The sequence below is a fragment of the Myxocyprinus asiaticus genome, chromosome 10 (assembly GCF_019703515.2).
Source record: "Myxocyprinus asiaticus isolate MX2 ecotype Aquarium Trade chromosome 10, UBuf_Myxa_2, whole genome shotgun sequence".
Classification (NCBI taxonomy): Eukaryota; Metazoa; Chordata; class Actinopteri; order Cypriniformes; family Catostomidae; genus Myxocyprinus; species Myxocyprinus asiaticus.
In genome coordinates this window covers 37,929,972-37,955,393 of record NC_059353.1, presented here as the reverse complement: position 1 = coordinate 37,955,393, position 25,422 = coordinate 37,929,972, and the positions used below count along the sequence as shown (strand labels likewise).

The window sequence follows — 25,422 nt, the reverse complement described above, 5'->3', positions numbered from 1 at the left end:
TATGCTAATAACTTTTGAACCGTAAGTGTTAGAATCAGAATTCTTTTTCCTCTTGAAAATGTTTCCACCATTTAGAATTTTTTGAAAAACCTCTCCTGGACCATTTGTCCGATTTGCATAAAAATGGAATCGGATTATCTTCAGACCAGGCTGAAGAAAAATTATGGAATTCAAGTTTATTAGTCAAACAGTTCTCGAATAACGTGTGACAAATTCGATGTAGAACACGCACAAATTGGACGTGAGGCTATATCTCTGCAGCGCTTTAGTGTATTCACACCAAACTTGGTTATGTCAACCATGAACTGTGGGTACCTGCACAGTTTCTGCAGTGCACCACCTAGTGGTCACAAGATATGAATGGTTTCACCTAAAATCACAAATCTGGTCTTGTTAGATTCTGTGCGGGATGCTGAGTCAAATGATACCAAATTTTCCTATGTTGCCCATTTTGGGTGTCACGCATTTTGAATTTTGTTGTAAAATGCTTTATTTTTTAAACGCATTGACATATCGTTACAGAACTCATGTGTCATTGGCACAATGCCCTGAAAGTACTCAAAGTTTTGGGACAGTGCCACCTTCTGGTCAAAAGTTATACCAGATTTTCATAAAATGCTAATAACTTTTGATTACTTTGTACTATTGTCATGAGATCAGTCTTGGTAGATTTCATGGGTCATGCCGAGAACATGGATACCAATTATGCCATGATCGATCGAACTTCCTGTCTGGCATTTTGAAATCTTTTAAAAACTTACTTTTTCGAACTCCACCTAAAGCGTTTGTCAGATTTGAGCAAAAATCAAATCAGACCACCTTTAGACCATGCTGACAAAAAGGTATGGATTGACCAAACTGTTTTCGTTTAACACAACAATGAATTTGATGGCACGGTGCCAGAATGATTTACAGTCTCTGTCTCGGCAACGCTTTGGCGTATTGACATGAAACTTTATAAGTGTCATCATGACCATACATTGACCACACCATATCAATTTTGTTTGACAGTGCCACCTGTTGGTCAAAAGTAATAAGCTTTTATGTCCTATTGCAATTGATAATATTCATGGTTTTTCAAACATTTTGCCTAAAATCATGACCAGATTGCTTTAATTACTTATTTGTTTGCCATTGTTGTGCCTAATAATGGTTGATGTGCTTGGCCCCTTAATTGCTGCTTGCAGCTATATTTAGGATTGAGACTAATTAGCTCACTGCTGTGGGCTTACTGTTGGGCGAAGCAAGTTGTTAACAACTGCTTTTGAACTTCCCATGTAAATGCTTGTTTGTGTGAATTAGCTTTTTATGTGTTGATTTTCTTTAAGCTCCTCTCTTGGGTCCAGAGCAGCTGGTTCATATTCAACTCTTTCCCATCACAAAAGCACTAGTCTTTGGTTTGAGTTTAACATCAGCGAAAGCCACACATTTTTGCCGTGGATCTGCAGCAAGAATCAAATCCCAGGCCAGAAGAGTGTACATGCCTTCACTGGTTGGTTTGCTGTAGTAATGTCTTGCGCCACATCCACACTAAAACATATTTTTCGGTAGAGGTGTTCTAGTGTGGATGAGAGGCATAAATGTAGCCAAATCAATGCACTTTCGGCCAAAACCATATTAGTGTGAGCATGGCCTTAAAGGTGCTGTAAGCAGTGTTAGCTGTTTGGAACATGCACAAAAAAACTGCCTTAACACGTTGATGAACACATGAGATGCATCAGACAGCATGCACGTTAGAGGCAATATATATAATATATATTTTATAAATTGCACATGCAGTGCTTTTCTGTACCACTTGCATCCTTGATCGTTGACTTTACACTTGCAAGGAAAAGTTCATAAAACATGGTTTACTAAAATTTTCACTGTTCCCCAAGTCAACAAGAATTTTTTTTGTTGTTACTTGGTTGTGGGATATTTCCTCCTAGAGATTGCACAGACAGTTGCCTGTATAGCAATCCAGTTGCCACATTCATTTGCCTAATTAGTTACCCACTGTTGCGAGAGGGGTAATTGAGTAGGCATCTTGGTAATTTGCCGCATAACCAAGCTAATAATTTGTTATTGATTTCCCCATTTAACTGAGAAACTGAGAATTTGCCCCTGGAGCTTCTCTGTAGATAGCATGCAGGGCTCGAAAATAAGGACTGCCCGATGGCCCGGGGCCAGTGTTAGAAAGATTCGGGACAGTTGCTATAACTGTCACTTGCCCTATCGGGCCAGTGCTGCATTTATAACATTAGTGCAAGCAAACAACAAGCGAGAGAGCACAAAAATTACACGGAGCGAATGAAGTCTTCTAACCGAGGAGCGAGCGCGAGTATATTTATCTCACAACATGCGCAAATGCATAATATACTGGACGTGCCAAGGCACAGTCGTGTGCACGCACAAGATCGTGCAGACACCGAGCGCACTCTCCTAACACTGTCCTCACTCTTTTCCAAGTGTCTTAGCAGCAGCTATTACCAATGTGTAGAAAATAGCAGGAAAAAAACCCACTTAATGAATTTTGTAGTGGGATTTAACGTCTTGTGCAGCACTTTAAGTATCCCCGCACATTCCATGTTCACTGTGCGTGAAATCCCCACATTTTTCGTTTTTACATGTTGGTGAAAATTAGTAATCCACACATTGGAACACAAGAAATCATTTCTTGTTTTTTGTATTAAAAACATAAGATATGTAAAAAATATGTCTCTTCAGACATATTTTTTAAAGCTATGATGGTAAAAACAGCTATTTGTCATTTTTGTGTTGGGGCCAGTGAAAATGTTGGCAGGGCCAGTAAAAATCTTAGGCACTGGCCCAACCGGGCCAGTAGAAAAAATTCTTAGCATTGAGCCCTGAGCATGGATTCATTCTTGTTTTAAAAGCACTTACAGTAAATGATATTGCATGCCACAATTTTCACTTAGGCTCTGCATGGAAGGTGATGATGTACTGCTTGCTTCTGTGTGGTTATAAACTCTATACATCATGTCCACAGTGAAATAGCATTAACGTGGGAGGTACACAACCTTAAGTGGCTTATTTCAGAGGTTTATGAATTTTTAGCTGCGTGACTATGACCATGTACACACTGCAGTTTTGGGAGTTACGAATCACATTTACATTTGGAAATGAATCCCATAAATTATGTTTCCACGAGGTTCCATTTAGTTTACCCATGTACATGATTCAACGAGTCTCCTTTGTTTATCCCTACAAGTATAAAATGCCTGAATAAAAGTTATTTGTTCATTTCATTAGCAATTTATAAATAAATTAAAATTTCACTGTAATTGCATTGGTTCTTTATTGACTTTAGGCTACATGATGCTTGGCATTGTTTTGCAAATCATTTTGTTCTTGCGATGTTCATAGTTGCAAAATGCACATTGAAAATAGATTGAGTTTATATTCATGTTTCTTCTCCACTAAATTTGCAGCCACATAAGAGTGCTGTAAGACTCTTGTTTTGTTGAAGGCTCTTTTGGGAAATGGTGCTTATTCTTGCTAATGGGTTCCTTAAGGATACTAGATTTCCAGTGTGTTGTCGGAATGTGAGCGAACAATGAAAGTTGGTCTCCTAGGTCCACAATTTGCTCATTGAAGACTGCCAATCCCCCCTTTAATTCATATGTGTTGTGACACGCAAGTTGAGCAGTTAGCATATGCTGTGTGCGAGGTAGATTGAAGGGTACCTAAGAAAACAGGGATTGAGCTAACTGCTGCTTGCTGTAATATGACTGCACTGCACTTTGAATAAAGATGTCATCTGAGTTTTCATGCCACAACTCCATTAAAACTCCTCTGCATATGAAGGAGACGGAAGTGCCTGGGCGCTTAAGGGGATTTACATGTATTGAGCCAAGCCACCACTTACTGCTAGGAACTTTTAACAACAGCACCCCACACCCCTGCTTCCTACCCCAGTTTCCCAGGATCAGTCATCACAATTACTGAATGTTTTTCACCTCCATATAATATCACTAATTGTCTTGATTCAGAAGTTGTTCTTGCTTGCTAGATAGCTAGCGAGCTTTACGTTCACAATAATAATGACTAAAGAGCTCTTCTAAAGAGTTCCTCTAAATATATGTGTCAGTATAAGGTTTAATGGGATAGTTAACCCAAACATGAAAATGTTGTCACTTACTCGCCGATACAGTTACCCGACTTACTTTCTTTTGTGGAACACAAGAGATGTTAGGCACACTGTAAAAAAACAAATCTGTTGTTTAATAAAAAAAAAAAAACTGGCAGATGTGGTTGCCAGAATAATTATGTAAAAAATACAGTAAAAATGTAAACAACTTTACAGAAAAAAAAAAAAAAAACTGTAAATTTTACAGTTGAAAACTGTTGTTTTTATGGTATATTTTATGGTGCAGTACCGTCGATTATATTATTAAATGCTAAACTTAATTTATTAACCTTCCGAAACTGTAAAAATCTGCTTTTCACTATATAATGTATTATTACTCACTTTATTAATTACATAAGGGCACATGATGACATGAAGTTCATCAATAGTGGCCTATAGAGACAGTGCTCAGTGTCACTCACACAAACACTTAACACCATCAGGGTAACTTTATTAAAATCATGCAATAAACATTAACTGAACTACATCAAATATAACACAGATCACCCCAATGTACATAACTGATATTAAAAATAAGAAGAAACATAACTATTCCCATAAAATATAATGAAATGTAATGGGTCATGCAGGGAATTCTGGGATTTTAACAATAATTTACCATAAAAAGTACATGTACTCTCTTGTTAAATGTCATATAAATTTTAACCGTTAATTATACGTGAAAATCATACTTTTTACATCTAAATATAAAATTGTAAAATACATTTTTTTACGTATATTTTACGGTAACTACTCTTTAACCAATTTACTTTTTTTTCACTGTAGCATTTTTACAGTCTTTTACCGTTAAAATTACGGACATTTTTTACAGTTTGTTAGTCTCAGTTACCATTCACTTTCAGTGCATATTTTTATAGTGAATGGTGACTGAGGCTGTCATTCTGACTAACATCTCCTTTTGTGTTCCATGGAAGAAAGAAATTTTGTAACAACATGAGGGTAAGCGATGACAGAACTTTCATTTTTGGGGAACTATCCCTTTAAAGCTTTATTTATTTATTTTACATTTGTATTCATTTTTTTGTAATATATATATTTTTCTGTACTATACTGTTATACTGTTAGATATCATAGTTTTACAAGACCTCCTTGTAACTGATATGTTATGATTGGCTAACGTTTCTTCGTGTAAAATGAGTTGCATACTTACAGGTTGTGAGTTTGCTGTTTGGGTCAGTGTAGTTGGCACAGTCCTTCAACAACAGCCACTTTGCAAAGCCTGCATTATATTGAGACAGGGTCACAAACACAAAACATTCAAGGCTGATCTAAATTTGTTCAGGTCGGACTGAAATGATCAGGGACCTTGGTAAAAAATAAACCTCAGCCACTCGTTTCTAATATTGAGATCCTTTTAGATGTGTATTTAGAGCAGCATGTGTCTTACTACAGTCAGGAACAGCAAAACTTTTGATGGATTTGGTTTCATTAATTGCCAACTGGAATAGTCGTACCTTCCATTTTTTTAATTTATTTAATTTATTTTTTTTGCACTGAATTATTATTTAATATTAATTGTTATTTTTTATATAAAGATTTGATATACATCTCATTTGCCATTATTAAATTAAAATATTTTGAATATATTGCTATTATTGTAGCCATCTGCATCCCCCTACACTGTAGATATCCGCATCGACACTGGCAATTTAACAACCTATATCGGTCAGCCCTAGTGGTACATAGTACGGACCCACTTTATATTAGTTGGCCTTATCTACTATGTACGGAACCATTTGATACAATGTACTTATTTTGTACATACATGTTGTTGCATTGTAATTACATTTAAAGTACCTGCATTTAATTACATTTGTAGTTACACAGTTAACTTTACCCCTAGCCCAACACTTACCCCAAAACCTAACTTTAACCCCTTTTCCTAACCCTAACCCTACCTTTACTCCTAAACCTACCCATACCTCAACCTCAGTAGCAGCAAATGTGGATATTTTACAGAACAACATGTAGTTACACAGTAAATACATAGTCTTGTATGTATTTAATGTTAGTACAAAGTAGTTAAGACCACCTAATATAAAGTGTGACCCATAGTACATCAAACTGACAAATTCAATTGTTCATGAAATTACCCCTTTGCATTTCCTTTTTTTCATATGCATTGTGAACTGTTGTTTTAATGCACAAACATTAAAACAAAGTCAGTAAAGTCAGTAAAGATTTATTGACAAAGCCGTAAAGAGAATTATGGTATTGCCAAAGTAACTACTTAATGTACATATTCTGGGGGAAAAAATTGCTGGATTTCCCACCAGGCATTTTCACTAACTTAACTAGGAATACTTCCTCAGCAAGTGTGGTGTGTACAGTTGTATAAAGCTGATAAAATTGTGAAGTAAAAGAAAGTGTGATAAAAAATAAAAAAAATTGCATATTTAATGTGAATCTATCTTTTTCCTCCAAACAGGTGCATTCCAGAGGCCCACCTTGGCAGGTAGATGAGAGGTCGGCCTCCGTCACCATGACAGTGTTGCCGTGGGACGTGGCTTCCCTGGCTGTGCCTGGCCTTATCCTCTGTTTCATCACTCTTCCATTTCCTGTTACATTATCCCAGAGGGCCACAGAGCCCATCCCAACCCCAGCAACCCACACAAGGCCAGAGTGTACCCGCCTAGAGCACCCCATCATCTCTATTCAAGGTGAATACTGATGTATTTCACATACACTTTTACTCCAGGGATATTAGGACAATATTTTTACTCTCTAGGGATTTGTTGCTGCACACTTGTCAGTCTCCAGAATTGAAATTTCGGTGAGTCATAAGTCTTGGAATACAGATAAAATATTATACTTTTTATGATCCCTTTATGATGTGGTTTTTTTTTTTTTTTTTTTTTTTTTTGGAGCTTTAAAGCCTTGGTCTCCATGAATTGTCATTATATGGCAGCATGGACATTCTTCAAAATGTATTCATTTGTTTTCCACTGGAAAAAAACATATGAAGGTGAGTAAATGATAGCAGAACTGACATTTTTTTCATCTTTAAAATCGTTTGGGAACCTAGTGCCCAGCCTAGTGTGTCTGAGGTGCTTGTGTGGTGTTTGTGATGTTGTTTTTCACTCTCCTGTATGAGACACATCTTCATTTTTTTATTCTGTTTATCTTCTTCATGGGTCATCCACACATCTCAGACAGTGACAGAGTGTACTGAAGATGGCGCACTTTGATGGAAATGCTGTGGAGCTCAAGAGATAAACGTCTTTAATTTCATCAAGATTTCTATCCTCTTATATCCCAGCACACGAAGTAAACAGAATGTGCAGCCATACCTTAATATCGCTTAGAAAATCTTTTCTGCATCCAACAAACAAAGGTGTTTTCTACACTGAGAACATATTTATTTACACAACAAGAGTGTATTTGTATTGAAAATGACCTGGCGACAATTGTCTTGGCTATGGCATGGGTATTCTTCTTTTGTTCGACTCTCTGAGGGACATGGCAAAGATAGAAGAATATTGCCTCATGGGAAACAAAAGAAATTGATGACCAGGGGGCTCTATATAATATATTAAACCTGCCTGGACATAAGGGCAGCCATGGCTCATATAGACATTGCCTATGGCTAATTCCTTTTATTGCTACCGAGAAAACTTAAAATCTTAATTTTTTTGCTTTATCAAAGCAACTGATTTTTTCTTTCTTTTGAGGATGTTGAAAATAGGACTAGAATTACAGATGTTCTTGTTCACTGAGTTGGAAAACAGTACAATTTGCAAACAAGCTGTAAAAAGCTGGATAAGCCAGGTACTGTTTTTTGTTCCTCACCAACAAGGAGCCCATTCAAATGTTTTTGTTTTTGTTGTGGTATCCTATTCTCTTCCGTCATTTTAGTACCTCAAAGCAAAGGGATGGTGGCGTTGATTTCTTGAGAAGTGCAGCTCAACAATTGGTTTTGAATTGTAAGCTAACACCTAAAAATCTAGCACACCTTCTGTATGTTTACTCGGTTGTATGGAAGTCCCATAGTTCACCTTAATGCCTTCTTTTATGTTGAAGAAGTGGTATGGAATTCCTGGAACAAGGAAAGTGTTGGCTGAACTTGTTATTAGGCTCTTTGAACGATGAACGTTTTTTAATTGCTGCGACTCAGTGGAGTAAACTGAAGCGTATTTGGGGCCCATATCGCTGATCTCTGACAAGGTCTGTAGATTCACACATATCTTTGAACCATTCTAGCGCTAAACCATGGAACTGATCCTTTTTTAAGAAGGTTGAGTATAGTAGAGCATGACCACCTCAGTGGGGCCCATCATACTTGCCGAAACCCTTCTGGAGCTTAGGTCTAACAACCTTGAAAAGTGCATTAGAGGTTCTGAAGAAATTTTGATTTAGTAAACCTAAAAGAATAATAATAATGCAGTACATCTTAGAAATTTAGTGGGTCATATCATATATTTTCCCTGAGGACCACTGATAATGTTAGATTTCTTGCATCCAAGACATTTGTAAAGACAATTTCCACTCATTTGTTTAACCTTAGAGTTAAATGGAATATTTTTGAGACTTTCATGTAAATGGTTTTCCTATGTTAAATGAGAAATAATGTTTAGGGGTTGCAGCGAGTTTGCTTCTATAGCAGTCTCTTTGCAAATCTGTATTATATTGTGACAGGTTCATAAAAAATCTGCACTGAAATATGAAGCACAGTTAAGGTCAGACTAAAACGATCAAGGACCTTGTAAAAAAATAAATGTCAGCCAATCATTTTTAATGCTGGGAGCCAGAAACGGCACATCGTTTTGCAAACTTTCAACCATATTTTACTGTTATCGTTATATGCCTACTGAAATAACAGCACCTTCTATTTTTGGTGATTAGAAATAATAGTATCTATCCTACAGTACTTCCTCCACAATACTCCACCTCTACTGGGTTTGCCAAGTTGCTAAAAAAATATTAGGCATTGTTGATGTAAATAGGGCCGGTCATTTGTCAATGTTTTTGCCTGTCTGACTTCAGAAAGTTGCAGAAGTTCGAAACAAGCAGTTTTTGCAGTTTAGTTTCAATGGAACTGGAGACCTTTTTCCTTCCTGAAACATAATTAAGTATGTTTGCCTAGTACATTAAACCATTTTATTCCAAAATATCATGGAAAATTTGGTTTTGACTGATAAGACTACCACTTTAAGAAACACAGCTACAGAACTATTGCTCTGTGGTTATATAATACCACATTGAAAGCAACTTGATACTTTTTTCCTTCAGAGAATGTCCTTTGATTGTCACATATAACCAGGGATAATCATAAAAAATCCCTGGTTATGTGTGACAATCGAAAATCATGGCTTGCGTATCTGCAGTACCAGCATGCAATCGCTTTCAGATGAGCTTAGATATCTGGGGACATCATGTGACTGGATTTTTTGTGTGTATGTGTTTGTCGTATTCTGTATTATAATCTTCCGTTCTGTGGCAGTGCGAAATCCAGTGTTATTATGACTAAGCTTGCACAATCACACCTGCATTTCTAGTCTATCTACAAAGATGTTAACATATGACTGCAAACACATTTACGCTGAGCTGAGATATTCGAAGCTTTTGGAAACAGTGGACCAGAGGCTTATTCAAAAAACTTTGTTGTATAAAACCAACAATGAATAGTTACTAGGCTAGCCCGGCATGTTTTCAGGTGACATGGACACTGAAAACAGAACAATTTAAAGGGATAGATCACCCTAAAATGACAATTCTCTTATCATTTACTCACCCTCATGCCATTCCAGATGTATGTGACTTTCTTTTTTTCTGCTGAACACAATAAATGATTTAAAGAAGAATATCTCGGCTATTTGGGTCCATACAATGCAAGTGAATGGTGGCCAGAACTTTGAAGGTTCAAAAATCACATAAAGACAGCATAGATGTAATCCACACAACTCCAGTGGTTTAATCCATATCTTCAGAAGCGATATGATAGGTGTGGGTGAGAAACAGATCAATATAAATAAATTTTTTACTATCATTCTCCACCTTCTCTTTCACTTCAGCATTCTTCTTCTTTTGTTTTTGATGATACACATTCTTCATGCATATCGCCACCTACAGGAAAGGGAGTAGAATTTAAATTAAATTTTAAATTAAAGGACTTAAATGTTGATCTCTTTCTTACCCACACCTATCATATCACTTTTAAAAACATGTATTAAACTACTGGAGTTGTATGGATTACTTTAATGGTGCCTTTACATGCTTTTTGGACCTTCAAAGTTCTGGTCACCATTCACTTGCATTGTATGGACCTACAGAGCTGAGATATTCTTCTAAAAATCTTCGTTGTGTTCAGCAGAAGAAATAAAGTCAAAAACATATGGGATGGAATGAGGGTGAGTAAATGATGAGAGAATTTTATTTTTTGGGTGAACTATCCCTTTAAGAGGTAATGTTGGGTATGGTGCGTTCCGTGCAAGCCAAATGCCAGAAACCTAATGCGAAGCCTTAACCTGTTAGGCTACAATTACTGTAATCTGTCCCAAGAGGAGTGGTGCCACAGGGCCATTTTATACCTTCTACTAACCCGGCCATTGTAATTGGCTTGAGATTGTTTGTCTCATCTGTAGAACATGTTTAGAAACCAATCTCTTGCAGGTAATAGTGCTGTTGTTTAACCACCGGCCCCACTTGAGAAAAAAAAAACAATATTGTTCTTTAACTTTGGGTCCTTATCCTGACTCTCTACACCTTATTTGTTCGTGACATCAGAGGTACCGATGTCTGAACCGTTTTGTCACATTGTTAGGCCCTCTATCACAGCAGACACAGACAGCAGTGGCTGCTAATCCTCAAGTGGGTCTAACCATGGGGTTCAATTCGAACGCAAGGTTTACATTTGCTGACTGTGAATGAAATGGAAAATGGAAATTGATAAGTGGTTTGATAGCTGCAGCCCCTGTGTCTGGCTCCAACTTCTTCAATCTTCTGCTTGCCCTTTCCCATCCATTGTGGACACAAGATGTGCTATGCTTGAACGGACATTTGAAATTGCCAGTGCTGAACGTTTCTCTCATTGGCTTTGTGCGAGGTGCTCTTTCAAACCTTTTCCTGGCTGAAATGGCTCTCGATTTATGACCTTATCCCCCGAGTACCCTTACTGTACTTGTCCTCTCCTGTTGTACTGTGGCATTTCTTGGGGCGCCCATTGTCTTTCTATTTTTATAATCAGAGTCTGGGTAAGAGGATTTGGATTTCTGTAGCCCTCTCTACTCATGCGGTGACCACCGGTTCTCCAGGGACATAACTGCATGGAAATCATACAGCAAGCATGTGGAAGATGACCAGAAGACAAAACAAAAGCAAATTCAGGCTGTCCTCAGATAAGCTGCAGTCTGCATCTTTCGATAAGATTTTCTGAGCTCTGATGAGAGATGGGCTAGTCTTTTGTGTGGAGGAAATCAATGATTCCCAACCAGGGGTATCCCTTGGGCAGGTTTCAGTGGGTACTGAAATATCTTGCTTTGGTAAACTTATAAAAGGAAATTACGACATTCAAATGAAAATAGTAGTGGTGTCAATTGTTAAAACAAATAAAAGCAATTATACTTATGATTTTTTTATTTTTGTAATTAATGGCTTAAAGGAACCTGATCCTGTTAATGCAAGCAGTTTTCAGTTATATTGTAAGGAAAGAAAGCAAAATGATGTGTGTAAGTTTTGTCAATTTGTGTGGATGACACTTGTAGTTGAACATATGTGCATTGTGGACAGAGGTAGATTTCTGCGACTTGTCTCTTTTACTCGTACACACACAATACATTCTTTCCTATTTTCATATGTCTCACCTAATCAAAACAATGTCACACTAAATCAAATTTAATTGTTTAAAATGAATGTCAAAGTTACTTTGTGTTTGTCTAGGAGCCAAAGACAAATTTCCACAGTTGTGGACAATAAAGTATAATCAATCAATTATAAGAAAGCAGATTTCTCAAACAGCATTTCTCCAAAGGTGACATTGTTCGAAAACCATGAATTTGATGGGCCTGCTTGAATAAATGGTCATCTATGTGCTACTGAATTAGTTTCACCTTGTTCCTTTTGAAAAGTAGGCCTATTTCTCAATTACAACTTGTTTATACCTCATACTCATACTGCATATTTGCCAATCTACTCGCTGACCACTTTTCAAATATAACTTAATTGTCTCAGTATTTCGTGATAAGCTTAATGATCAACAAACATACACAATAATGATTAAAAAGACAAAAAATCGGACATTGTTAAAAATAAATTTGCAACCCATGATCAAACTCTTTATGATTACAGTTAATGGCTTCTCATTTGTATAATTTTGCATAGTGTTGTGTTTGAACAATTTTAATCATCTGATTTTACTTTTTATGTGCTGATATAAATGTCGAACATCAATTTCCTGGGTAGAGAATGATCCAGAAATGGCACACCGAAAAGATTAGAGGGGGGAAAAAAACATTGTAAATGCTTATGACTCTTCATTAACAACTTCTCAATTTGAGAGGAAGTCATTCAGCCACATATACAGTTGTAATCTTAATGAGGCAATAAATAAATAAATAAATAAATAACATTTTAAAATGTTTTAAAAATTCAGAAGATTTATTCAGCCTTTAGTAGTTATGTCAGTTTGGATCATAGTGAATATTGATTATTCAAATGAAATTGTCTTACAATTACAATTTAAACATTTTGACTAATTTGATTATGCTTTCAGCTACTATTGTGAGTGTAGTCCTTTCTGCTCTGCTTGACACATTTTACCATTTCTAAATCCATTTAGCCGATTTCCTCTTAAATTAAGTGCAGAAAATGTGAAGAAAACATGCAGATTCCATCTGGGATTGGTTATAAGTACTTAAGTGATTAGTAGTCTTTTCAGTACCTGCAGCATGGCCCAAATTACCCCTGCTGTCTTCCTCTCTGCATGTAGCATAAAGAGCCAGTCACTTCTAAATGTGTTAGGACACACACACACACAAAAACAAAAAAACAATAATGATTATGATTTATATCATGTGGAGCCTCTATGATGCAGACTGTTAAACCTGTTCTTGTCTCTTGGATCTGGGTGCTAACACATTAATCTTTTCCAATACGTGTTTGGGGAGAAAACGTAATAATCGTCCATCAACTCTTTTCTGGGCCGGCCTTCATATTTAGCCCTTTTTATTGTGTATGGATTGATGGGCAGCAGGAAGACTTGATGATGTGTGGAACTTGTCCAGGCATTTAAAACTACCTTTAGAGGAGGGATAAAAGTCCACCAGACAGGGCACCTTACAGTCAATAACGCTGCAAGGGGGCATTCACACAGGATTTGTTTTTGCAGCCATCTGCACATTTTTTTATTTTTTTTATTATTGTTTTTCTATCTAAACATGCGCTAGATGGATGTCCTTGACTGTTGTGCCACTGTCATGCAGGATTGATCCCCTCATGAAATCCTGTTCCCCTTGGGTAGTTGTTTGTAATGCCTGATCAGAAGTGTCTGATACTAATTCCTGTTGTAGCTAATCACATAATAATAATGATCAGTACATACAGTATTACCATATACATTCACCATATAGGTCATAATTTAGTGTTTTGATGTAATTACATCAAGTAGTTGTGGCGAATGTTTGAACTTAGTAGGATAATTGATTTGCTTGCTAATCGTAGGGAATGCATTGATGGAATGTTAGCAGGCTAATCGGTTAGCATGCTAACTGAAAACACAACAAGAAATTTTTAATTTGACCATTTGTTGCTTTGGTTGTATTATGTGAGATGTCATATATAGCTTACGCAATATTCATTTAAGTATTTTCATGATTAAGTCTACATAAATGTACATAAAGTGATTTTAAAAATCTTTTGATCTGAAGGCGTATGCTTAATTGTTTGAAATTATTTTTGTAGACAAAAATACAATTGTGCCACCATATTAATTTATTTCATTACAAAACTAAAATTGTATTTTAAAAAAAAGTTTTTGAAATTGATGACTTGGACCAAATAATAAAGAAAAGCAGCCAATAAGTGCCCACCATAGATGGGAACTCTTTCAATACTGTTTAAAAAGCATCCCAGGGTGATACCTCAAGAAGTTGGTTGAGAAAATGTCAAGAGCACATTTCTGCAAAATCTAGGCAAAGGGTGATTTGAAGATGCTAAAATATAACACAGTTTTGATTTATTTTGGATTTTGTTTAGTCACAACATAATTCCCATAGTTCCATTTATGTTATTACATAGTTTTGATGACTTTACTATTATTCTAAAATGTGAAGGGAAAAAAATTATAATAAAGAATGAGTGTTTCAAAACTTTTGACCGGTAGTGTATGTATATACAGTATATACACTATATTGCCAAAAGTATTCGCTCACCCATCCAAATAATTGAATTCAGGTGTTCCAATCACTTTCATGGCCACAGGTTAATAAAATGAACCACCTAGGCATGCAGACTGCTTCTAAAAACATTTGTGAAAGAATGGGCCACTCTCAGGAGCTCAGTGAATTCCAGCGTGGTACTGTGATAGGATGCCACCTGTGCAACAAGTCCAGTCGTGAAATTTCCTCGCTACTAAATATTCCACAGTCAACTGTCAGTGGTATCATAACAAAGTGGAAGCGATTGGGAATGACAGCAACTCAGCCACGAAGTGGTAGGCCACGTAAAATGACAGAGCAGGGTCAGCGGATGCTGAGGCGCATAGTGCGCAGAGGTCGCCAACTTTCTGCAGAGTCAATCGCTACAGACCTCCAAAGTTCATGTGGCCTTCAGATTAGCTCAAGAACAGTGCGTAGAGAGCTTCATGGAATGGGTTTTCATGGCCGAGCAGCTGCATCCAAGCCATACATCACCAAGTGCAATGCAAAGCGTCGGATGCAGTGGTGTAAAGCACGCCGCCACTGGACTCTAGAGCAGTGGAGACGCGTTCTCTGGAGTGACGAATCACGCTTCTCCATCTGGCAATCTGATGGACGAGTCTGGGTTTGGCGGTTGCCAGGAGAACGGTACTTGTCTGACTGCATTGTGCCAACTGTGAAGTTTGGTGGAGGGGGGATTATGGTGTGGGGTTGTTTTTCAGGAACTGGGCTTGGCCCCTTAGTTCCAGTGAAAGGAACTCTGAATGCTTCAGCATACCAAGAGATTTTGGACATTTCCATGCTCCCAGCTTTGTGGGAACAGTTTGGGGTTGGCCCCTTCCTGTTCCAACATGACTGCGCACCAGTGCACAAAGCAAGGTCCATAAAGACATGGATGAGTGAGTTTGGTGTGGAAGAACTTGACTGGCCTGCACAGAGTCCTGACCTCAACCCGATAGAGCACCTTTGGGATGAATTAGAGCGAAGACTGCGAGCCAGGCCTTCTCGTCCAACATCAGTGTCTGACCTCACAAATGCGCTTCTGGAAGAATGGTCAAAAATTCCCATAAACACACTCCTAAACCTTGTGGAAAGCCTTCCCAGAAGAGTTGAAGCTGTTATAGCTGCAAAGGGTGGGCCGACATCATATTAAACCCTATGGATTAAGAATGGGATGTCACTTAAGTTCATATGCATCTAAAGGCAGATGAGCGAATACTTTTGGCATTATAGTGTGCATAGTATAGCATTTTTGTGTGTGTATATATATATATATATATATATATATATATATATATATATATATATATATATATAATATAAAAATCGCAATATCCAATTACATCGGCAACCCCTGGGCTGAGGGATCGGTGAATATTCTTGCATTAGTGATTTTGCATTGAAAATTAATTTATTTAAAAAATGAAAAACTTAAATCAAATAACACTCTAAATTCAAATTGCACTCCAAACGAAATTATATATATATATATATATATATATATATATATATATATATATATATATATATACAGGCAAGTATCCATAAACATGCAGGCGGAAAATTATTTACACAAGTGAAGACATAAAAACAATTATAAAATGTTAAAATAATAAATTATAATGATGATAATAATCACTGAAAATAAATCATCGTTCGAGGTGAACATGTTTGTGTTATTTTATGTTTTAATCACAGATATATAGGCTGAGTTGTGGTTACAATGAACTGCTCTGTGGAAATAAAGCGAACTGAACCCAAAGCACCTCCTGAGCTGAGATGTCTCAGGTCATTTGCAGCATTCATATACGATACTGTTCTTGCAACAACAACAACAAAACAAAATTCAGAAGACAGAAACAAAGAAAGAGTGAGAAACTTAAACATGCGTGTGTTCCACGAGACTGCACGACTCCGAACAAACATACATGCGCATAGACTGCTTTTCTGTCATCTGTTCTTAATAATATAATAAAGAGTGTTTCTTCAAGCGCATGTCTGTGTGTCTACGGGCAAATTATTTGTAATATTAATTTGATAATAGCCTAATAATAATAATTTTATAAATTAATGGGAAAACGAGCCAAATATCGTCTTAACATCGTCAAAGTCGTCAGCTATTGGCGATCACTCTGACCATCGTCGATCCCTGAGATCATCATCTGTCGGCACAACCCTAATGTGCATATTCTCTCTATAAATTAAAAAATGTTCAGACAGTCTACTTGCTAGTTTTTCCAACACATTCAGAATCATTACCGCTTTAGCCGGTGTCACTGCAGCTAGCTGGTGGACCAGCATAGCCATGCTTTGCACCAGCAAAACTTAGCTGGTGAAGCTGGTTGACCAGCATGGTCTTTCTGATGAAGCTGGTTAAGCTAGTTTAAAAGCTTAGTGGGGTCACCAGCATTCCATGTTGGGGGACCAGCACCTAAAACACAACAAAAGATGGTGACCAGCAATGCTGGACTTTTCAGCAGGGCTTTCAGGCTTTAACTTCTTTCAGCCAATGAAATCACTTTGGGGTCCAAGGGGGGCAGGATTTCATGGGGGGACTGAATACTGGCAATGATTTATAAAAATAAATCCTTTAGTCCTAGGCTTGCCAAGGACATGTGAGTCTTGAAATGATGTTGACCACTGGTTGGTAACAATGACAATCTATAAATTAGTTACTACCGAGGTCTATTTGGCCAGAATATCCTGCAGATATTAAAAATTTTCAATATTTGGCCTTATCAGACTAGCAATCATTATGTCTAATGTTAACAAATGTTGCCTAACTTTTGTAACGTCATTTATTTCCAAACATCAATGTTTTCAGTAAGTCAAAACAACAGCATAAGATATGGCACTTACCTTCTCAGATGACATGCTTTCAGATATCCGTCTTTTCCTTTCTTTCATTATTTATTTGTCCATTCACTCTGATAAGATGTCCTGTATCCATGTGTACACCGGTCCCTCTAACCACATTCATGCGTGCAGAGGAGCAGAGCTGAAGCACAACTTGCATCATTACCAAAACAATGTTCTTCCGCAAGACGCATGTAGTTTATTTTATTTTTTTCTGATTAACAGTTTTTATTGATTCATACAATTAACAAAGAAAAGCGAAACATATATTCACAGAATCAACATTTAACCCCCACTATTACCCCTACCCCTTCCAACCCCCAACCCCACCCCCACCCTGACCCTCAACAAACATCCCTGTGGTCACATATATATATATATATATATATATATATATATATATATACACACACACACACATACACACACATACAAAATATAAAAAAAATAATAATAATAACACACATTTAAAGCTATACTTCTCTCTCCACTGCCCCTCCCTGAGAGCCCTCCAAGAACACCAAATAGCTACCCCATTTCCCCTCCCCGAGAGCCCTCCAAGAACACCAACTACTCCAGGGGCGCTGTATCATGACTGACCCTGCACTCTGACCCCAGCCTAGCTGGGGTATGTGAAAAAAAAGAATTTCACTGTATATGTGCAAATGTATAATGTGTGATAAATAAATAAAATTATAAAAATTATAGTTCTTCAGCCTTCTACATGACAATTCCTCGATGCCGCCACTCTCCCCATCTCTGTGCACCACTCTTGAAATGAGGGCACTCCAGCCGACTTCCATCCCCTTAGAACAATCTGTCTGCCGATCATAACACTGGTTAGGACCCAATTTTTTATGTGTTTAACCCCTATATTGATGACCGCCCCATTGCCTAAAATACAGAGTCTGTGGCAAAATGAAATCTGAGTGCCCAATACGTCACACATAAAACTCGGAAACTCCAACCAAAATTCTTGGATCTTAACACACCACCAAAAAACATGGGTTGTGTCTCCATCTTCTGATTGGCATCGCCAGCATGTGGGTGTGTCTTTAAGACCAAGCCTACACAATCTAGATGGGGTCCATTAGAATCAATGTAAAATCTTGAATTGCATAAAGCGCACCCTTGCATCTCTAGATGAAGAATTGACGTTTTTTAGAATCTTAGCCCACACTCCCTCCTCCAATACCAGTTTAAATCTTTCTCCCATAATCTATTGATAGAAGTTAAAGCTCCATCCCCCTGACTCTGAATTAGCAGGGAGTAATACACTGATGCCTCATGACCTTTTCCAAAAGCAGTAATCACCACTCCCAGAGTATCTGCCGCTTTAGGGGGGTGTATGCTACTTCTAAAAACAGTAAAGAGCAGGTGGCACAGCTCTAAATACCTAAAGAAATGAGATCTGGGAATCCCAAAATGTTGAACCAAATTTTCAAAGGATCTCAACACTCAGAAAGGGGACTTATTAATGCATAATTTTGGATTCAGCCATATGCTCGAGGCAACATTTAAATAAATGTCTAAATTAAACCGTCTGGACACTTTTGTCCATACCGAGTCAAATGCGAGATAACTTCTCTGATTAGTTTGACAGAAATGGCGAAATAGGGGAAAGAACTTCCTGTTCAATACAAAACCAGGGAGGGGCTCTCTCAGGTGGAAGTGACCAATGAGCCAAATGTCTGAGACCGAATGCGTAATAATAAAACAAAATCTTGGGTAGGCCTAGCCCACCTTTGTCAGTTGGCATATGCAACTAATTGAAATGTATTCTGGGATGTTTACCAAATGAAGGACTTCGCTATGCTATCAAATTGCTTGAAATAAGAGAGGGGGACATTTATAGGGAGAGAATGTAGCAGGTAGTTAAATTTTGGAATACAATTAATTTTAATAACAGTAACCTTCCCAATCATAGATAAATGTAATGAAGCCCACCTGCCCACATCACTCAAAAACCTTTTTTATTAAAGGGTCAAAATTACCTCTTAACTAAATCACACAATTTTGCTGGGAATAAAATACCCAAATACTTAATGCCCTGTTTGGGCCACTGGAAGGCGCCTGGCTGAAAAGCCGTTATCGGGCAGTACACTGTCAGAGACAAAGCTTTGGATTTAGACCAATTAACTCTGTATCCCGAGAACTTAGAAAAGTAATTAATAATTCTGTGTAGGCAAGGCATAGATCTAGTAGGTAGGGATGAGCAGGAGTACTCGAGTACTCGGGTACTCGGACATGGCAGCAATGATCGATCATGAAAACGATGAACACCTGTCTCTGCAAAACGTTTGCTATACACGTTTTATCATTTCATATAAGAATTTTGACTCGTTAATGGATATTATTTAATAAAAGTAAATGATTGTCACTGACTGTAAATCTCCCTGCCCTGCGTAAGTAACACGCACCTGCATCTCAACGAAATGGGAGTTGAAGATTTCTGCATGAGTTTCCAAGTTAGATGTCCAATATAAAGTGTCATTTCATTGCACTTTCCCCAGTTGAAAGGTGGAAATTCAGACTCTCCGAGATGAATGGAATGCTTCATGAATCACAGCAACAACAATACAGAGCATTGCGGCTTTCCTCACAAGAGCGAACATTTGGTGACACACACACACACACACACACACACCAGGTGCGTGTGGCAGTGGACTCAATGCACTGAAGCAACTCATATACAGCAGGCGAGTGTTTCAAACAGCTAGACAGAGCTAGAATTTGTAAATGGAAACTAAATTAAAAACGCAATGGTTATGGCGTCTCCTGTTATTTGAAAATAGACGGTTCAGACAGTCACTAAAAAAACTGGTGCGTGCTTACTAAGATTACTACGGTAACCTGAAGATGAACAGACAGACATACGTTGGGCACATTAGTTCAGAGTTGGACAGCGAATCTTCACATAATGATAAAATATGATGCATTATATTTTGAATCTTTTGTACATTTTGTAACATATTATTTTATAACAGCCTATAATAATGAATAGACGATACACTGGAACAACAAGGCACAATGCAGCAGCTATAGATGTTTGTCAGACATGTTATTGTATATACAGTTATGAACATGTAATCGCCCCTCGAGTACTCAACAAGTACTCAAGTAATTAGTCCGAGTACTCAAGTAGACAAAATGACCAAAATGCCCATCCCTACTAGTAGGGTCGAAGACGAATAATAAAATATCATCTGCATAAAGCAAAAGCTTATGCGCCACACCTCCCGCCACCACCCATGGAAAATCATCCTCCTTTCTTATTGCGGATGCTAATGGTTCCAGGGCAAGACAGAACAATAATGGAGAAAGAGGGCAACCCTGCCGGGTGCCCCTATCCAGAGTAAAATAATCTGAAATTAATCCATACATTTGTACCGCCACTACCGGGTGTCTAGAAAGTAACTTAATCCAACCAATAAAAGTATTCCCGAACCAGTACATTCGAAAAAGATAATCCCATTTTACCATATCAAACACCTTTTCAGGGCCAAGTGAGATGGCAGCAAGCGGAGTCTGATCATTCGCCACTGACCACATGATATTGATGAAATGCCTAATGTTATCATAAGAGCTACGGCCCCGAATAAACCCCACCTGATCTATATGTATAAGAGATGTCATAACTTTACTTAATCAGTTAGCCAAAATTTTTGACAATATATTAACGTCTAGCTGGATCATGGAAATTGGACGGTAACTCTTATACTCGCTTGGATATTCGTCCATTTTAAGAATCAGACTGATCCAGGCTTGCGTCATGGTTGGCGGAAGCTTTCCATTCTTTAATGATTCTGTATAAACTTCTAGCAAAAGTGGAGCCAATTCTGTAGCAAAAGATCTAAAAAACTCAGCGGCAAAGCCATATGGCCCCGGAGCCTTGTCAGTAGGCAAGGCCTTAATTATCTCGCGAAGCTCCTCCAAGTTTATCTCGGAATCAAGAGAATTTTTTAATATCCTCATCAGTAGATGAAGACGTGGAACTATAGAGATCAATATATACTTTATAGACCAACTATATGATTTCCTTTTCTCCATATGTGGCAACACCTCGAAACACACCAGAGCATGATCTGAGACTAAAATGTTTCCAACTGAGCAATCAACAACAGATGAAGTGAGGGACTTAGATATATATATATATATATAAAAATCTATTCTAGAGTAAATCTTATGGACTGATGAAAAAAAAATTATAGTCCCTACCAGATGGGTTCAAAAGTCTCCAAATATCTGTAAGACCAAGATTTTTACACATCCTGTGAAGCATCAGTGTTGCTCTAGGGGGCTTACACACTTTTGCTTCAATATGATGAAGGACTGAGTCCATCAAAAGATTAAAGTTTCCTCCCAATATTATATCATGAGGGGTGCCAGCGGCTTGCAACATCCCTTCAAGATCTATAAAAAAGCCCTGTTCATCAATGTTAGGTGCGTAAATATTAGCCAAAATATGAATTTGCTCTTGAATTTCTGCTAAAACAATAATGACTCTTCCTAATTTATCTTTAATCTGTTTGAGACATTTTAATTGCAGATGTTTATAATTAATAATATTAATAATAATTAATTAATAATTGTATTTATTATCACACATTTGCACATACATAGTGAAATTCTTTTTTTCACATATCCCAGCTAAGCTGGGGTTAGAGTGCAGGGTCAGCCATAATACAGCATCCCTGGAGCAGATAGGGTCAAGGGCCTTGCTCAAGGGCCCAACAGTGGCATCTTGGCAGTACTGGGGCTTGAACCCCTGACCTTCTGATCAGTAACCCAGAGCCTTAACCGCTGAGCCACCACTGCCCCTATCTGCCCCTGCTTACTTATCAGTGTAATGACTCCCCTGCTCTTACTTGAGCCAGCACTAAATAAAATATGTCCACCTCATATCTTCCCAATTTTTCAGCTTCCTGAAGGGAAAGATGCGTTTCTTGAAGAAAAACTATATCATATTTCTTACGCTTAAGAAGAGAAATAACCTTCCTTCTTTTTATGGGGTGCCCCAACCCATTCATGAGAAACAATTTAGTGTGTTTAAAAAACAAAATTATAAAGACCACATTCCAACATTAGTGCAACAATCAAACCCCGAACTTCCCCCAAAACCAAACAAACAAAAAAAAAGAAAATGTGCGCATTAACCCCGTACACAACAGTACCAACTGGCGTCCATCTCTCTAAACTCAAACAGTCCATGTATGCCTACGAGAGCCCCCGTGACAACTTTGCCATCGGATTGCTGAAGTCCGGTGTTTCTATACAAATTTTGTGAGACAGAATTACACAACAAAAGATAATCTATAAAACAATCTCCAGCCAATAGGCGGAGTAAACACAAAGGGCGTGCAGATTCATCCACAAAACTGTCCCGAAGGTGTGTTACTCAACAAAACAAACTCCAGCTGCTAGGCAGAACCAGCACAAAAAGAAAAAAGCACTCAGTTTCCTCGAACAGTCAAACAAATGTTCAGTGAGCCAGCCCACTCAGCTGCTACATGAGTGCAACAAATGACCTAAGCACTCCAATATCTTGCAAGAAATACTCCACAAAACAAACTCCAGCCAATAGGAAGCATAAGCATAAAGCATGTGCAGATTAATCCACAAACCTGTCCCGAAGGAGTGTTACTCCACAAAACAAACTCCAGCCGCTAGGCGGAACCAGCACAAAAAGAAACAAAAAAGGCGCCCAGTTTCCTCGAACAGTCAAGTGAATGCTCAGTGAGTTGGTCCACTCGGCTGCCATGTGAGTACCACAAAATAACTTACTCACTCCATTGAGTTTATGAAGAACATCACTTGCTTTGGGCATGTGAATATTTTATGGCTGTCCTTAGAATCTATTCTCAATTTGGCCGGCAATATCAGTGCAATAGCAACCCTCTGTTGATGTAAGAGTTTCTTGCGTTCCTTGAATCGATCACGTTTCTCTCGTCGAATTCGCAAAGTCTGGGAACAAGAAAATGCTGTGGTTCTTCCAAGAAAGCCTTGATTTACTCCTTGCCTCACGTAACACAAGATCTTTATCGGAGGATCTCAGAAATGTGTCCAGAATTGATCGGGGCCTGTCTCCCTCAGCGGATGCAGTTTTAAGTTTTTTAATTAAAAACGTTACATAGTGTAGCTTTAAAAACAGTTACTTATAAAAATGTGTCTTGAGACAACTGCATATTGTTCCATTCTGTTGCGCCCCAATTAGGTTTGTTTATTTATTTATTTTTTTTGAAAGAACGTGTCCTTTGTGAGCTGCCACAAGATATAAAAAACAAACCTTTAACAGGATGTGGTCCAGCCACATTTTTTGATTTTCTTAAAAATTACCAGAAGGGGGATTGGAGATGTTTTATGTTATGTGTATTTTAGTAGGTGATGTATCTTAGCCCTGCAGGACATACAGCTGAGTATGTTTGTTTGCTTTTGCAAAGATCAGCTTTTTCTAGCTTTGCCTGACTTTTAACTGTGATATGATTTGGGCTGACACTTCACTGCATTGTTAAGCATTGCGTGCCTGAAATGCAGTGGTGGTCCCAGATGACTCAGAGGTTATCATGAGAGTCCTCCAGTACATACATGCGTATGTCAGTGCATCTCTTTTATGCTCTGTTTATGAATCATACACACAGCGTGGAGTCTCACTCTAGTTCAAGCCCCACAGGTTGAACAGCCCACCCTGCAACAACATGCACACTAACTGGAGTAGTTTCTGTCATTTCTTCGAGGACACAGACCACAGGCAACCAGGCTGCTGAGAATGGTTGTTGTATAATCGAGAGATTTGTTTATGGTACATGTATAATATATGGGTTTCCCAACCTGAGGGTACACTAACCCCTGTCTCATTTGTTTTTGTCTGCCATGAAATTAAATTTCCATTTTTGTGGCTTTTAGTCCATGTCTATTGGCTTTGAGGCCATTGACTGTTTATGCTAGTGTACTCCTAAAAGTAAAAAAAAAAAAAAAAATACATGTACATATACATGTTTAAAGTGTATATAGTCTTCCTCTTTGAAGAAAACTGATCAAAAATATTGATGACTCATCTTGCACTAATGGACAATAAGAATAAAAATAGCAAGTAGCAAATCATGATTTACGGCTGAGTCGTAAACTAAAGGCTACTGGCTATTTATTAAAAATGGCCGAGCCCTTTGATACATTCCACCCCAACTTCCTGTTCCAATACTAAATACACCAATAAATGAAAAAATAAAATACAATAAAAAATCTGTACTCGTCAAGCAATTTCATGGGGTCTTAAATTTATTCCAATAACTGAGTGTTGTGGAAAATGTGTTGGATAATACGGAGCTTACCGAGATAAAGTGATTAGTATTTGGCTGGTCATGTGACTTCAACATGGCAGCAAGCCACCCTTATGCAGAATAATGGTGCCTTCACAAGCTATCATTAAGACGAGTCTCCTACTCGGAAGTTACACATGAATGCCCCCTCAAGTCATAATTACAACAGGAGAGCTCTGGGAAGAGATAATTTTGATACCCGAGTTTCCAAGTTGGAAGAAAATATAAACTTTCAACACAGCGGAGGATGGTTTTATTCATTTTTCGAAATGCAGCTACCTTGCTATCTCTTGCTGTTTTGGTCACACACATTCATGTATATCAGTAACTATTTGATGCATATTGTATGAATGAATGAATGAATGTTGCATTTATATAGCACTTTTCTGAAACTACACTCAAAGCGCTTTACATACTGAACAGGTAGTCTCCTCAACCAAGACCAGTGTGCAGCATCCACCTGGATGATGCGACAGCAGCCATAATGCACCAGTACGCTCACCACACACCAGCTATTGGTGGAGAGGAGAATTTTGACATTTGTAAACAGAGAAAATAGCATGTATTTGACCAAAATTCCATTATCGTCAGCAAGCTGACTAACATGTATTACGTGTCAAAATAAGAGTTCTCAAAGGAATATGTAAGAATTAACCTGGCGTCCTCCATGTTTCCTATTCTTTTCGACAATAAAGCACTTGAAAGTGCCATACTCATAAAAACAGCTTCAGAAGTGGGAATTGAGATAATT

At 37.9% G+C, this 25,422-nt stretch overlaps 1 protein-coding gene across 5 annotated transcripts in view; it reads left to right on the top strand.

Annotated features, from left to right (window-relative positions):
• LOC127446925 (semaphorin-5B-like) overlaps positions 1-25,422 on the top strand; it is a 258,511-nt gene that overhangs the window by 96,490 nt on the left and 136,599 nt on the right. For all 5 annotated transcript variants that reach the window (XM_051708262.1, XM_051708261.1, XM_051708258.1 and 2 more), the window contains one exon: positions 6,579-6,810. In XM_051708262.1, coding sequence (XP_051564222.1) covers positions 6,633-6,810 — 178 coding nt within the window. In that variant the 5' untranslated portion in view covers positions 6,579-6,632. The remainder of the gene's footprint in view (positions 1-6,578; positions 6,811-25,422) is intronic.